The sequence below is a fragment of the Balaenoptera ricei genome, chromosome 7, assembly GCF_028023285.1.
Source record: "Balaenoptera ricei isolate mBalRic1 chromosome 7, mBalRic1.hap2, whole genome shotgun sequence".
NCBI classification, from domain to species: domain Eukaryota; kingdom Metazoa; phylum Chordata; class Mammalia; order Artiodactyla; family Balaenopteridae; genus Balaenoptera; species Balaenoptera ricei.
In genome coordinates this window covers 114705140-114722245 of record NC_082645.1, presented here as the reverse complement: position 1 = coordinate 114722245, position 17106 = coordinate 114705140, and the positions used below count along the sequence as shown (strand labels likewise).

Here is a 17106-nt window from a genome sequence, read left to right as displayed (position 1 = left end):
TTTCACCTGGGGTGTGGTGGGGACTGCCTGGAAGCAGAGAGGTTAAGTGGAAAGGAGGAACGGAACAGAGACAATGAGGAGGAGGGGGGTTGGAACGAGAGTGGTAGGAGGGAAAGGAGAGAGAAATCTACACACAAGTACCTGCCCAATGTTCATGGAACTAATTGACTAGTGGGAAAAAAAGCTAATAAACAGTCATACAAATAGAGAGCTAGTGAAGGATTCTGGAGAAAACTTGATCCAATTTACATTTTAAGATTACTTTGGCTGCAGTGGGGAGAGCAATCAGAAGAAAGAATGGAAGCCAGGAAACATCAGAAGGCCACTCCTTATAGTTCATGTCAGAGATGACGGTGGCTTACACTAGGGTGGAGGCAATGAAGATGGAGAGAAATGAATGGATTCAAGAGATATTTTGGAGGTAGAATTGACACAACATTGTGGTGGAATAGACATAGGGATACAGAAGTAAAAGAAAATATCCAGGATAACTCCAAGATTTCTGGCTTGAGGAAAAGGGCACACTGTGGTATTAAGATGAAATAAAAGAAGAAATTTAAAAGGGCAAAATTCATAAGCTCAGTTTTGGAAAACTATGAAGGATGAGATGCCTACAGGCATCAAATGAGCAGCTGAATATCCTGTACTGGCATTATACTCCCTTTACAGCACTGACATTACTGTGAAATTATTTAGTGTCAGCTTCCCCACTAAATGATTCAAAAGTAGGTACCATGTCCTTTATCCTTGTTGCCTCAGCACCTAACCCAAGACATAAAACATATGAGGCACTTGATAAAATGTTTTCTAAACAACTTTTAATATTCTCTTCTAAAATACACCCTAGGATAACATCTAATTTACCATTCCTTCAGATGGCAGTTATCTTTTACTCTTTTTGAAAACTGGGACTATTAATGCATTCCATCCTCTAGAACATCTCATTTTCTCCACAATTCCACAAAGATCATGAATAGTAACCTAGCAATCTCAGGTTTGAATTCTCTTGCCCCCATGTCCCCCACCCTAAGACTTGAATCATTCAACATTTATTTACTAAGTACCTACACTAGCTAAACAATGGGCTTACCAAAACTGAGAAATACAGTGCCTTTCTTAATGGAATTAGTTCTTTTCTGAGTAAGGTAAACACATATAAAGAGACACAGTACAAGGTCATAACTACTTTAACATAGGTCTAAACAAAGTGCTTTGGGAAAAACAAAAGTGCCTCATTCATTTTTGCAAGGAAAGACCTGGGGAAACTTCCTTAAGGCCATGGAGATGAGACAGAAGAAACCCCAAATGAGGTTCCTTGGCTCCTTCCCCATAAAGCCAGGTAATTGTCTGCAATTATTCATTCCGCTATAATAAATTCCTTTATTATCCAGACTTATGTAAGTAGATTTTGAATGCTCAAAATAAAAATAATAAATAAATAAAAATCCCCAAATAAAGCAAGTTACAATGAATTTGTTTTGCTTTTTAAAAATGTCTTGAAGTATACAATTATTTGCAAACAAGAAAGAACAGGAGGATATAAACCAAAATATTAACAATGGTCCTTTGGGTGGCACGATTAAGGGTAACTTAGATCTTTTCTTTCTCCTTTTGTACTACTGCTTCCTCCAAGGTTTTATGGAATGAGCGTGAATTATTTTACTACTGGGACTAACAACAAAAAAATTCTTTAAAATCCTAAATCTACCAGATTTAGAACTAAAAAAATTTTTTCTTCAAGGTAGTACTATGTGTTCTGTCAAGGGTGAAGTAAACAGGCAGGGGATGGGAATTAAATTCATACAATCCTTCTTGTGGTCAGTCTGTCCATATATCATCCAAAGCCTTAAAAATTAAACTTTTGATTTAATAATTCCACTTCCAAGATATTACTCCAAAGGAAATAATCAGCAACACAAAAAGAACTGTTCAAGGATGTGTATACATATTGACAATAGCAAAGTATTAAAAACAACTTTACTTTCCAACAATTCACTCATTCATTTAACAAATATTTATTGAGTACCTACTATGTGCCAGGCACTGGAGATACAGCAATGAACAAACAGTACAAAAATCGAGACCAAAGTACTTGCCCTCGAAGGAGCGCACAGTCTAGTGGGGGTTGGAGGATGGGATATAAATAATAAAGAAAATAAGTAAAATATTTGGCATGTTATATTTTGATATAGACCATGAAGAAAAAAATTAAACAGGGAAAGGGAGGTAGGGAGTAAGGGGAGTTGTCATACAGGTGGTCAGAAAACATCTAAGGTGGTAATATTTGAGTAAAGATTTAAAGTGACTCTTGTTTTATACCTAAAAAATGATTTACTCCTCCATTAAATCTATCTCACTCTTTTAAAAACTGCTTTGGTAATTATGTAGTACATTTCTTTATCCTAAATATAAAGATAAGCTAAGACCTAATGATTCTTCCAGACCTACCGTAAAAAGTCCATGCTTATGGTCATTCACGGTCTGTCCCTAGCACAATTTCCAATGCTCTCCCATCCTCACTACTGTCAAATAAACCTCTTCCTTTTATACATCTCTTACCGAACATTATGTTTTACATCATTATAAAAATGATGACCTTAGTAGAAAGAATACAGTATCACTAAATGTTTCTGTATGGTTCAGTTACACACAGATTCAGTGTAATGACTCTAAACTTTGATTCTCAAGTTATTCTGGACACAGCTCCTTACCTCAAGTTTCACAATGAATGTAATGTTACATGCAGAAAAAACACAGCGGTAGTCTCTATTCATACTGCAGCTTTCTAGATCAGGGTTATCTGAGTTACTTCAAGGTCTCATATATTCCCTTTGCCAGAAGAAATTTTGATAGATGGTGCAAAGAAGGCAGTGTGCCTACTTAGACCTTTGCTCCTCAGTTTATCAGCATTTCAGATGACTAAGGGAAGGCTCCTAAATTCTAATGCCTGCAGGGTAACAGAGGTAACAGTTAGCTAAAGCTACTGCTTAAGCATGGGACTGGTAACTTTCCTCTGCTAAAGCTACGTCAATTCAAATTTTGTGTAAAACACTGGGCTGATCAAACAAAACACCATCAAACAAAACTTCAGAGTACCGATGAAAAGGATGTGTAAGACCCTACTGATAGACTGGGTCAATGACTCACTGAAAATGCCTTTGGGAACCCATGGTTTAGGACAGGGGCCAGCAAACTGTTTTTTGTAAATGGCCAGAGAGTAAATATTTAAGCTTTTTGAGCCAGATGGCCTCTGTTGTAACTACTCAACCTTGCCACCAGTGTGAAAGCAGCCAGATACTATGGAAACAAATGAGCGTGGCTGTGTTTCAACAAAACTTTACAGTCCCATGGCCATAGTTTGTCAACCCATTCAGCATGAAGTTAAATGTGTAATGACTCTAAAACATCACCAGGAGTGCGTTTTTTTCCTTTTGTTTTAGGTAAATTCCTGGTACTGTCTCTCTTTGTTATTTCTTAATAGAGAGATAGTGGAAGAAAAAAAAAAAAAACTACCTTAAATTAGCTGACAATTTTAATCATGTTTTTACAAAGAAAGATACAAGAAAGTGTGTAAATACAAAAGAGAAGCAGTTACAAAATCTAGATGAAGGCAGAAAAGCTGCACACAAAATGGCTTACAAAGTGGGCTATACGAATTTAAAGCCACCTGGTAAGATGTGAATAAAGTTTTAGCTATAAGAACGTTCATCAAAAATATTTTTATAATAATGAAAAACTGAGAACAGCCTGTATGTACTACATCTAGAAGACTAGTTAAATAAATGATGGTACATCCATACAATGCAACCATTTAAGATAATAGGAAATATTTATTGATAAAAAAAGATATTTCTGATGTGGTTTTTTTTTAAATACAGGTTACAAAACTGAATGTACAGTATGATCCCATTTTTGTGAAAATAAATGTACATTTACACAAATAAGCATACACAAAACTACCTAGAAAGATACACCAACCTATTTACAGTGGTTACCATGGACAGTGAAATTATGGTGATTATATCTTCTTCTGGATTACTTGTAATTTCTAATTTTTCTAGAAGTAATAATAAGAACTAAAAAAGGTGCAGAATTATTTAGGTCAACATTTCCAAAATAAACTCCCAAAGTATATAAGTTGCATCAGTTCTTAGAATTTCAAATAGTGATTTCTCCTCAGTCTCCAAATGCTAGCTATAAGGGCCAGGAAAACTTAGGAAATACACATAAAAAGAAATGCACATAACAAGGTAAGTAGGGAGTTACTACAGGAAGTCTGATCATTTATCAAACCACCACCACCTAAACAATCAATAATATTTAAGAGACTATTCCAATTTATCTATTTTATATACTGCCTCTGGTTCAATGTTTGAATGGAAAAAGCAACTATCATTATTCACGCCACTGATGAGAGGATCTTCAATCACCAACTTTGGGGGGAAAGGAAGAAGAGGGGGGAAAAGTCACACTACAAGGTGATGGATCTCAAAATTCCATGAGAATTCCATATTCGGGGTCCAAACACATCTGTAAGAGACTCAAAGGTCAATTAATTGTTATTATGGCAAATGCTAACCCGATCCTAAATGGGATGTTAATAGCCAGTGTAATTCTGGATCACCTGCCTAGCCCATCAATAAAATAAAACTCAAATAATAATCCAATAAAAACTATTTTTTCAAAAGAGTCTATGAATAGCACTCACAAACATTGTAGCAGAAAGCATACACACATAAAAATGTTACAATTATATAAAATTATATATGCACCTAGATAAGGGCTCAAGCACAAACTAAATAATTTACTAGGGTGGTGGGACTCTGAGGAGTTTTAAATCCATTATCATTCCACAACCAAAACAGAAAGATTTTTTAATAAAGTATAAATGCAGTCACTAACCAAATAATAACTTATTCCTAGACTAGCTATATTGTTTTCAAGCAGGCACATAAAGCAAAGTCTCAAAAACATGCACATTTTATAAACCCCCCAACACCTGCACAAATACCTTACTACTGTACTAGTCATCCAATATCGAACAGGGTGAGATTTTGAAAACTCACCATTCAGGCCCGAAGTTCAGCGTCTGCGTTTCCGCTGCCATTCTTTTCCGTATGTTTACAATAGATTTTTATATGAGGAGAAACCTGTTAAAGAGAAAAATATCTCCATACAGTTGGTCACGATTAAATGCAGAATTCCAGCCCAGAAAGTATAGTTAGGGAGTGTGTTTTGCTTGTGCTCCTCTCAACCAGTCACCAGAATGAGGTCTTTTAATCCCTATTTATAACAATACAGCAGGCAAAGTAAAAATGAATAATTCCACCTTTACATTCCAATTCACCATCTTTTTATGTTTATGTGGGGAAAGGAGGCATGGTACCAGATGATGCTGGTGAGACAGGTGGTAGAAGACCATGCAGGGCACTGGGGACCAAATTAAGGATCTCCTTTTTTAGCCTTCGAGCAATGGGGAGGGAATGAAGGGTAACAGATTTACATTTTAATTTGTATTACTCCCTTGCAATGGCTCTCCCATCACCATGAGGTGTATCAAAGATTCTCCTTACCTATCTCACAGCTTCCGCCACAACTCTCCTCTCCCCACTGTCTGCTTAGCCCTTTACACTCTAGTGATTCTTTAAAAGTTACCTTGGACCATCAAGTTAAAATAATAAGCTAACCAATTTCATGAGTGATCCTTCAAGAGCAATTTCAAGATATCAGATCTTAAAGTGAAGTAAGTCAGACAGGGAAAGACAAATACTGTTTATTACTTATATTTGGAATCTTTAAAAAGCCAAACTCATAGAAACAGAGAGCAGAGTGGTGGTTACCAGGGGCGGGGGGTGGGGGAAATGGGGAGATATTGGTCAAAGGTACAAACTCCAGTTATAAGATTAACAAGTTCTGGGGAATCTAATGTACAGTATGGTGATTATAGCTAATAATACTGTATTGTATACCTGAAAGTTGCTAATAATACTGTATTATATACCTGAAAGTTGCTAAGTTGCTAAACAGAGTTTCTTTTTCACAAAAAAAAGAAATGGTAATTATGTGATAGGATGGAGGTGCTAGCTAATGCTATAGTGGTAATCATTTTGCAATATGTAAATGTATCAAATCAACACATCTGACACCTTAAACCAACACAATGTTATGTCAATTATATCTCAATAAAGCTGAAGAAAAAGGATATGAGAGTTTAGAAAACAAAATACTGTAAACATTGTAACATACTGTAAATATGTCCAAGATGTATCACATCACCCTGATTGTTGCTGTTTAAAAGATCTAAAAACAATAAACTAGAAATTGGTCTAAAACACAGAAACGGCAAAGTAAAAATGTGCTAACATCCATAATCAGCTATTTATCTGCCCTCTTCCTGGAAAGTATTTCTGGCCCCATGTCAACCATGTGGCTTCCAAGGAGATTCCCATGTTCTTACTTAACCCTGATTACCTTTTGCCTGGCCAGACAAGTGTGCACACCAGACCCAAGCTGAGATCAACTTAGTGCCCTCCCCACCTCATACTGATAATTCCAAAAAAACATAAGGCATATGGTTTTTCCACTTTAAACTCTCTGAAACTGGAATGCAACTTAATCAGTGCCATGCTACAACTGCTACTGGCCCACAACGGAAGCTGTGTCACAGCTGTCATCGTCTGCACAAGGGTAAAACTTGGTCAGAGCCGCTCCTTATCGTCATCCTTTCAATTGTGTTGTTCCTAGGACCCGATTTTAAGTGCTGCTTAAAACACCTTCAAAAAGATCATGCTATGATTCTAAATTGAAACATACTGTGTAATGGAAAAGAAAGCAAATACAGCAATAGGATATTAGTGAAGTAACTCTTCATCACTGGAGGAATGATTGCAAGTGCTTTGCAGAACCTGAGAAAGGAAAAAAAAACCACATGAAGATAAGCTTGTTGTGGTTTGCTAGTGAGACTTGACACTGCACAATCCATGTGGCCACATGCAGCAGCCCTGATGTATTTAAAGGAGGAAAAATTAAACAGCTTAGACTACTTTTAAGAACTTCACAAGCACCAAATCACTGAATTTTAAATCAGTGAGAGAATAATGGAGCACTCTCTTAAGAAATGCTTCATCGCCAACACCCTTAATGACATGACACTACACGGATGGGGAGAGGGAAGAAGGAGACTTCTACAATCCTAAGTTTTTCACAATTTAGAAGAGTCAGACTTAATGTGTAGAAAGCTGAAGAATATCTTAACCAATTTATTTCACTTCTATTTTCCTTTTTATATATGCACAAAATATACACTATATAATAAAAATCCATTAGCCTTATTTGCTAAATAAGTTTAAACGAATTCTTTTTCAAAATGTAAAATAAAAAGTCTAAGTAATTAAAAAACTGTGCCAGCGTTTACTTGGCAGTATGATTTCTTTCTTAGTAATATATAAAACGAAGAATCTCACAACTGATGCATGTTAGATTCAATTAAATTATGGTACATCCCAAATGAAATCACTTGTCAAGGTAGTGATGATAAGTCAGGTAAGGTGCCCACTGTAGATTAGGACAAGTATCCTGCTTACAAATCAGCTGTGTAAACTTATTTAGCATAAATCAATTCAGTGTGCTTTAAAAAAGTACGTGGACCTACTTGGCTAACAAACAGAGCTGTAGAGACTACAACTATAAAATTTTATTGTAACACAAAATATCTTGAAGGAGTGTTTTTACCACCATTTTAAACTCCACATAGCCAAATGTTTTATATTCAAACCCCTATGGACTTTGGACTTTGACCACTGGAAAACAACTCTGAATTAATAAAGCAGGTCCAGATTTGAACCAGACTGAATTTATAAAGCAAGTGAATCTCAATTAAAAACTGAATTATTTGTGATATTTGTGAAAATACTAAAATCATTCTTAGAGATTTAATATTCTCTTCCCCTTTAAATTACTACAAGGTTACACAGGTCGTGGAAATACAAACTCCACGGGCGCCATTACCACAAAGGATGCAAATGGAGCCCCTAGAGTTGTGTTGTGCAGGCAGTGGTCTTGAGTTACAGAAGCCCTGGATGCAGGCAGCACCTGAAGAACATCGAGCAAGGAAATCTTTATCACTCATTCCACCTATGAACCTTTATGTAGAGACAAAATACCATACAGCAAAAACATTAAAAGCTCAGAAGTTTTTTAATGCCTTGAGCTGGGAGCCTGACCACCATTTACTACTTCCTATGGTAAGAGTTTTCTGGAGAACTCTTAAAAACCTAGAATAATCATCCAAGCAATTTAATTATCAACTAAAGAGACCTACGTTACTCAGAATGGTGTTCTGCTCATTCTCCTTTATGAATTAAAGCAGGAAATCTATGAGTTATGACTGAAGAAATCTAAACATTTGAAGTACTGTAACTTCTAATCCTGAATTCCCCACCCCAGATTGCTCCTTCCAAATCAATTTAAATGAGCCCAGTTCTAATGTATTTATTTATATGTACTGGAGGGATTGTCTTACACGATGTCTTTGAATTATAAATTATTTGGAATGGAAAGTGGGACTTATTTCTCAATTGCCCTTTCTAAGGATGCAGGGAGGTATCAAAATGAGCATAGGCTTTGCCGTCATTTAAACCCCACCAAGCTAAATGTTGTCAACTCAAACCCCCAGTAGACTTGTGACCAATTAGGAAACAGCTCTGAATTTTTATAGCAAATCAGGATTTAAGCCAGACTCTGGAGGCTGTGCTCCCACCATGCTCTTCTGCCTCTTTAGACTGCCTTTTCTTGAAACTATTTCCTTCCTTTTCCTCCACGACCAGCAATATACTGATATATTTTTCCTATCTTCACTTCCTTCCTATTTAGTCACCATTCCCCAAAAGCTTCTCTCCTTTACTAACTTCCCTCAGTGTACCCATGGTTTATTTAACTATAAATTCTGTGTAGATACTGTCTTGAGTCTTACTTACAATGGTGTTCTCTACCAACACTTAGGGTAGAACTCTGCCTGCTGAATCGTGGGGGATCTAACATAGAACATACAGTGGAGGTGCTGTCATAGCAAGAGCAACCAAAAATTCTTCCACAAATTTCTGAACTGTCCCCCACCCCTGCTGTGAATTACATATTTGACTTTTTTCTCCCATGACCTATGTGGCTTTCCAGCAGCCTGCTCCTCCCAGATAGCCATCTAACAACAACTGATCAAGGTACCACTGTTTTCACCATCCACTGGTCAGCCAGGCTCAAAAGCCTAGTCATCAGAAATTCATTCCTCTTCTCTATCCCTCATATCTAATCATTTTGCCTGAAATTTGGTCAATTCCTCCTTCAAGATTCCTTCTGCATTCTCCTTTCATTATAGCCAAACATCTGTTAACTCATGTCTGGATTATTACAATAAAATTCTAACCTGCTTCCCTGACTCAGCCTCTAATTACATCCAATAAGATCAATCTTTCTAAAGCACTGCTCTAATTACATCCAATAAGATCAATCTTTCTAAAGCACTGCTCTGGTCATGCCTACCCTTCTTTATAACAGTCACTAAACCTACTGTGCATAGTCAAAAATCCTCGTATTTTCAGCTTCCCATCAATCTGACAATCTGCACCTTCTCAACTCAATCTCCCACTGTTTCACCTCCGAACTCAAAGCCAAATGATAACTTTCTACTTCTCTACTGCATTCTTCTTCTGTGGTTCTGGCTCATGCCATTCCCTTACCCCAGAAGGCCCACCCTCCCTCCTTTACAGTGGCTTATACAAAACCAAGGATCCATTCAAATAAACACTCCATAAAATATTTCCCGAAGTAGAAGAAGGAAAATCTAAACAAAGGATGCAGAAATGGAATGGAATCTATAGCATGCAATACTGGCGGTGGGGTACTTTTTGAATCTGTATAGAAAAGCTTTAAAGGAAAGAGAAGATGGAAAAGAATCAAATTTGGGAGGAAGGACACACCATTTTGGACAAAATGAATGTGAGGTGCCTGAGGAGCCATCCAAAAGACCATAATATACATACACCTTGAACTCCAGTGTAGAGTCAGGATAAGAGACATAGATTTGGAAGTAAATCTACAGAATTGAAACCAAAAATTGAATGAAACTATCCCAAAGCAGGAATCAAGAAGGGACAAGCTCAAGAGACAAGAACAAAGCCTCAGCAAACACTGTGCAGGAGGATACGGGAAGAAAAAAAGACCATGTAGTCAGGTATCTCTAGCCCTAACCTTTCACCTAAAATCAAATTCATTGACTCTAGCTTTCTCCACATTCACTTTATCTGAAGCAGAAAGGAGAAAGAGCTAGGTTCTTTTTGGGGAGATTATCCATTTGCTCAATAAGGCTAAAAACTAAAGTGAAGTTTGGTAAAGCAATGGTCATATCACAGAAGTCTTTGTATTTTATATCTCAAGAGTAGTGAAAGGCTATGAAAAGATTTATGCAAGAAAGTGTCCAGGATGAAATCTGCACTGTAGAAAGATCATTCAGGATGCCAGGAAGAGAATGAATCAGTAAGAGCTAAAGAGAAAGGAGGGGTGTTAGAAATCCAACAGATTGTATGGATCTACATACCAGTAGAGAAGAGAGAGCAGTAATGATAATAAGTATATTCACTGACATGAAAAACTGTCAACAGTATGTTAAGTGTTCAAGACAGGTTATAGAATACAGAGAATATAATTATATTAAACACATTTTAAAATACATTCTTAGTGGGTACATACAGATATGCCCACAGATGTTCATATTCTTAATGGTGGAATTATGAGTAATTCTTTTCCTAGTAAGTTACTAATTTGTGTTAACAAAGATAGCACTGGCAAAGAAAAAAAATGGACAAATTCAGAAGTTTCAAATATTGAAGTCAAAAAAGAGAAAGACTGAAAAATCTTCATTAACTCCCACAGTGAAGTCATTGGTGACTTGAAGAGTACAGTTATAGAAGTGTGGTGAGGGACTGGCTAGAGCCAGATTTCAGTGGTTGGGACGTGAGGAAAGGAAGACTACAAATGCATCAACTTTTTCTAGAATCTTAGCTGCGAAAAGGTGAAAAGAAATGAAGCAGAGTAGAAAGAAAATTTCCCCTTTTATTTTAGACAAAAATATCCTAATGGAAAAGTACTAATAGAATTAAAAAGTAAAGAAACAATTTAGCAAAAATATGATAGAAATGAAGCTCTGAGAAGGCAGGGTGGATGGGGCTTCAGAGAACAAATGGAAAAAAAAACTATGCCTATCCACTTGTGACAAGAGCAAAGTATGTCCAAATGACTTAAGATACGTGCAAATTTATTTTTGTGGGGTTTTCTTTGGGGAGGTGGGGAGGAATAGTAAGCTGTGGGGAATTCACATTGATGGCCTCAATTTTCTCAGATAAGTAGGCAAATGACAGAGCAGACGACAGGGTAAGGTTTGAGAAGAATGAAGAAAAGTTAGCTGCTGTGATCTACAATAGTATTGTTTATTAAAAAAATCAACTTTATTTAGGAATAATTATTGATTTACAGAAATGTTACAAAGACATTACAGAAAGTTCCCTCAGTTTCCCCAATATAAACAACTTACATTACCACAGTACATTTGTCAAAACTAAGACACCAATATTGGTACACCACTAGTAACTAAACTCGGATTTAACCAGTTTTTCCAACAATGCCCTTGTTCTGTTCCAGGATCTAATCCAGGACCACACTGCAGCTAGCTACACTAGTTCTGAAGGCCCAATCAAGATGGAGATGGCACCTATCTGCATGGTTGTGGGCTTCTTTCTCCAGCTTTGCAGCCTGGGTAGAGGGCAGAGAGAGCTGACAACAGGACTGAACCCGGGTTAGGATTTTGTTAACACAGTAAACGGAAGAAAAAGAGGGCAAAGTGGAGGATGCTGGCAGAAGTGTGACTGAAGCACAGTGAGGAAGGAAGTAAAAACAGAAGACAGTTTACAAATTTGAGATGTTGGTAATGTCAAAAAGCAAGTATAGTAGGAATAAAAATGAAAGCACTAGACAAATTAGAGATGGAGGTAAGTCAAGGAACCAGGAGCCTAGGAAGATTGGATCAGTCATCCTATGGACTCTGAAGTAACTTCCGGATAATGGCAGAGAGAATAAAGAAGAAAATGAGGGATGATGCCACAGGGTCTATATCTGATAACGAGGGGAACAGATAGTTGTATTGTCAGACAGCATGAACTTCAGAGGAAAAGAGATTTTGCAAAAAGGAGGAGGAACAATGGCTAAAGTGACTATACCTAATCTATCATCTAAGCCAGAAAATGTTTCTGCGAAAAGAGATATTAATAATTACATAGAGACAACAGGAGCATTTCAGGCTGAATGGTCATCTGAGTAAAGAAACAGAACAGGCATGTGAATGGAAGAGGATGAAGATCCTGATGCTGTCTGCTGATTCACCTGCCACTGTGCAGGGAAACAGTACTGATGACCTCAGAGGGATAAAGGGAAGGTAAAATTATCAGGGCAAGATGGGCTTCAGTTACCTTAACAACACTGAAAAACATACTTTGAATAGTTTAACACATGGAGAGGTAATAACACTCTCAACCTCCCTACTTCGGCCTCTACTCTCCTTTGGCTACTCCAATTCTAAGGATAAGGACCTCAGAGAAAGGTCTACCCTCAAATTTTAAATAGAGTTGACTTAAAAATAGCTGAGAGAATATTTCTACATACCTGCTATTTCAGACCTTGTCCATTATTCAAAATTCCTTATAAGTGAATTCAAGTAATGTATTTCTTCTGCAGTTAATACCAGAAAGTTGGTCTTCGATAAAATGCATCCTGTGCCTGACAATGAACTTTATTTAATCTGGCCTTTTTGTCAACTTTTTTAAAACTCTAAGCTAAATCACTCCTCAGTAGCAATTATTTTATCTCTGATTACTAGTATATAATTATTTTTCTTTTTTTTCTGTATATTTTTCTAGTTTTCCTGACATCCTCAGCTCCTCTTTGGGACCTCATCTATCACTCTGTGTGTACGTGAGTACATGTTCAAGGGTGAAGAAAGAGAAGAAATCAACCTAGCCTTTTCTTACTGCTGGGTTTGCAACAAAGAAAAGGGAGACCCTGGCCTCACACAACCTGGCACTGTGTTGAGGAGTCAGATGTCTTCTGGGCACACGCAATCACTATCAATATGAGTGAGCTACGGATCTACATAGTAAGTTCTGTCTGGACAAAGACAGTCAGGAGAAGCCAAAGCAGAATCAAAATCCGGCATAATGGCTAATTATGAAAGTTGTACTCTGAAAGTGTTCCCGATATTGCTTCCCAGGAGAAGTCTTAATATACTGATTAGCTACCACTATTATACTAACAATTCAAAACACATACTCCTTTGAAAACCCCCTGAATCTTTCTTATAAACAGTATCTACTACTGCAAATCTCCCTTACCTGGGTATGTAAAAATTACCCAGAAAAAAACTATGGCAAACCTGGAATGAAGTCCAACCAGTATCATGCATGTTGTCTGTCAAAAGACTAACACAGAATGAACACCAAGGAACCTGAATCTGCCTCCACCTTCCCAACCTCTATTTTCCCAAAAGTAGAAAAAAGAGCTACTCCTCTAGCACTCTTCACATGTACCAAATAAATAGTTCTGTGCCCATTCCAGCAAACAGCTATTTTTATCTTAGCCAAATCTGGATTAAGGTAACACAAAACTGGGGAATTCCCTGGCAGTCCAGGGGTCAGGACCCTGCTCTTTCACTGTTGAGGATGAGGGTTCAATCCCTGGTCGGGGAACTAAGATCCCACAAGCCATGGGGTGCAGCACACCCCCCCAACAACAACAGCAAAAAGATAACACAAAATTAATAACTCCATTCCTGCAAATTAGTTCAACCACTTCAAAAAACAGTTTGGCAGAATCTGTTACATCTAAACATACACCTATCCAGCGATCGCACAATCCACTGCTAGATATACATGCAAGGAAAATTTCTACTAAGAGAAGAGTATAGGATATTCATAGTAGCTTTATTCATAACTACCAAAACCTGACATTTGGCTATTATGTTTATCAACACAAATGTCAATCAACAGATGAATGAATAAACAAATACAGGGGAGCTTCAAGGTTGGTGAAGGTGTGGAAACGATGGCACACCAAAGAGCTGTGAAGCTCTGCATCCCTTCCCACATACCTTGCCCTACGCATCTCTTCCATCTGGCTGTTACTGAGTTAGGTAACATCATTAATAATGAGACAAACTGACACCATGTGTTTCCTGATGTGATACACTTAGAAGGACACAGCATCACTTATGTTATATTCCTAACAATAATGCATAAACTGAAATTAACCTTGAAAAAAAATCAGATAAGCCCAAATTGATAGACATAAAATCAATCAACCACAGTCACCAAAAATACCAATGTCATAAAAGACAAAGGCTGAAGAACCATCCCAGATTAAGGGAGACTACAGAGATATAAAAACTAAGTGCAAGTATGATTCTTAACTCCATCCTGAACCAGCAAAAAATATGCTATAAGACACATTACAGAGACAAATAGAATAATTTGAATAGGAGCTATGGATTAGACAATGGTATTGTATCAATGTTACTTTTTTATGATTCTGAAATTTTTACTGTGATTATGCAGAAGAATGTTCTTATTCTTACAAGATAACACTGAAATATTTAGAGGAAAAGGAGCATGAGGTCTGTAAAGAACTCTCAAATGGAACAGAAAAAAATTACATAAATTTAAAATTATATTAAAAATTATATACATACATATGTGCATATAAGGAGAAAGAAAAAAATGAAAGATAAAGTAAATACGAGGAAATGTTAAAAACTGGTGACCAGGGAATTCCCTGGCAGCCCAGTGGTTAGGCCTCTGTGCTTCCACTGCAGGGGGCACAGGTTCAATCCCTGGTCGGGGAACTAAGATCCAGCATGCCGCGTGGCCAAAAAAAAAAAAAAACTAGTGACCAAACTGGGTGAAGGGTATATGGAAAGTCTAAGTAATTTTTTGCAACTTTTCTGAAGTTTGAAATTATTTCAAAATAAATTTTTTTTTAATTGTAGTATATTTATACAACAAAATACTCACCAACTAAGAAGAAAAGAACCAACTACTGATAACTGCAACAATATTGCATGAATCTTAGACATTGTATCCAGCGAAAGAAGCCAGTCACCAAAGAATATATACTATATGACTCCTATAATGTTCAACAGGTAAAATAATCTATTTTGACATACGTCAGAATACTGCTCACCATGGAAGTAGGGACTACTTACTGGGAAGAAGATGACGGAATCTTTTGGGGTGCTAGAAATGCTCACTATCTTGATTTAGGTGGTGACTACAGAACTATATGCACATGTAAGAAATTTTCCGAGGACTTACCTGGTGGTCCAGTGGTAAAGAATCTGCCTTACAATGCGGGGACGCAGGTTTGATACCTGGTCAGGGAACTAAGATCCCACGTGCTGCAGGGCAACTAAGCCCGCGTGCCACAACTACTGAGCTCACACACTGCAAACTACAGAGCCCACACGCCCTGGAACCCACTCGCCACAACTAGAGAAGAGAAAACCCGCACGCCACAACTAGAGAGAAGCCCGCGTGTCACAACGAAGATCCCGCACACCGCAACTAAGACCTGATGCAGCCAAAAATAAATTAAATAAATAAATAAATAATAAATCTTTAAAAAAGAATTTTCCAACTATACACTTCAGATTTGTGCATATTTACTATATCTTATACCTCAATTTTAAAAAGGTTAACATAAACCATAAATGATTTAGCTAGGGGTAAAAAAAACAAGTACAATTAAAAATACTTTAATAGACATGAAGCAAAACGATTTTAAATGCAAATCTTCTGATAACAAATATTAAAATTCACTCCCTACTTAAATTTCTGTCATTAAAAAATTTTTGTACCACTATCTTGATAAAATAATCTGTAAATCTGTCGACTCTTTTAAGACCATAAACAAGTCCACATTCAAATGAACCAAGACTCAGTCACTAGGCTAAAGTACGTAGGTCTCAGATGCACTTTTTTCAAACTTCAGAAAAATGCTAAGTGAAACAATGAAAAGAAAAGGTCCAACCATGAGAGGGGAACCACATATACCACATCACTTATTAAGTGTATAAGACTGTAAGCAATCTTGTAAAAACAGCACGTTCACTCAACAGACTACAGGTACAATAATGTCTGCACACAAGAGTATAATTATACATACAGTCAACCCTTGGTACCCGAGGGGGACTGCTTCCAAGACCCTCTGTGGATACCAAAATCCAGGGATGCTCAAATCCTTTACACTCGGCCTTCCACATCCAAGAATATGGAACCCGTCTATACAGAGGGCCAACTATATGTCATAAATAGACAAAGAGAACATAAAAATAAAGAAATGTTCATGAGGTGGGATTAATGATTTTTTTCTATTTCCATAATTTGCAGTAATATTCTTCAATTACTCTTATAACAATGTGTATCTTAACACCCACAAGAAGCGTTTGCCTCCCCTGTTTGAAATACTTTTACAGCCCAAACATAAATGTCAAAGAAAGTTAATTTCTTTTGAACATTAACCCGGTTTAAAGAAACAATTTTAAGGTACAAAAATAAAATGAAATTCTCCTCCCATCTATTACAGCAGAAAACACATTTTCCTTCTGCACCCATCTGTGTGACAATACCAGATCTCTTCATTTTTAAACATGCAAACTTTTAAAAATAATTTTTAAAATACGATCTGTTAACATATCTACTAATGATAAAACTTCATGAAACAAAATTAGGCTTCCATTATTCACTTTATTACTAAACATTTATCTTAAAGAACTGACAAAGAACTCCCCTCCCTCCCCAGGAAGCCAGAATTGTCTACATCTATCTGGATCGCACATTTTTATATGAAACTTTGCAAAATACTATTTATTTCTATGTTAATTATCCTTTTCATGGAATATCTTCAAAAAAATTATAGATGCTCTGTTGGCTTTTCTCCTCATCCTAAAAAGAATTTAAATTCCTAATTTACAGTGTTGAAATAAACACTGCAATCCAGGACAGTCTGAATCACTAC

The 17106-nt window shown here is 36.8% G+C and overlaps 1 protein-coding gene across 4 annotated transcripts in view; it reads right to left on the bottom strand.

The window, feature by feature from the left end:
* Positions 1 to 17106, bottom strand: part of GIGYF2 (GRB10 interacting GYF protein 2) — a 126098-nt gene that overhangs the window by 97117 nt on the left and 11875 nt on the right. For all 4 annotated transcript variants that reach the window (XM_059928955.1, XM_059928954.1, XM_059928953.1 and 1 more), the window contains one exon: positions 5067 to 5150. In XM_059928955.1, the coding sequence (XP_059784938.1) occupies positions 5067 to 5107 (41 nt within the window). In that variant the 5' untranslated portion in view covers positions 5108 to 5150. The remainder of the gene's footprint in view (positions 1 to 5066; positions 5151 to 17106) is intronic.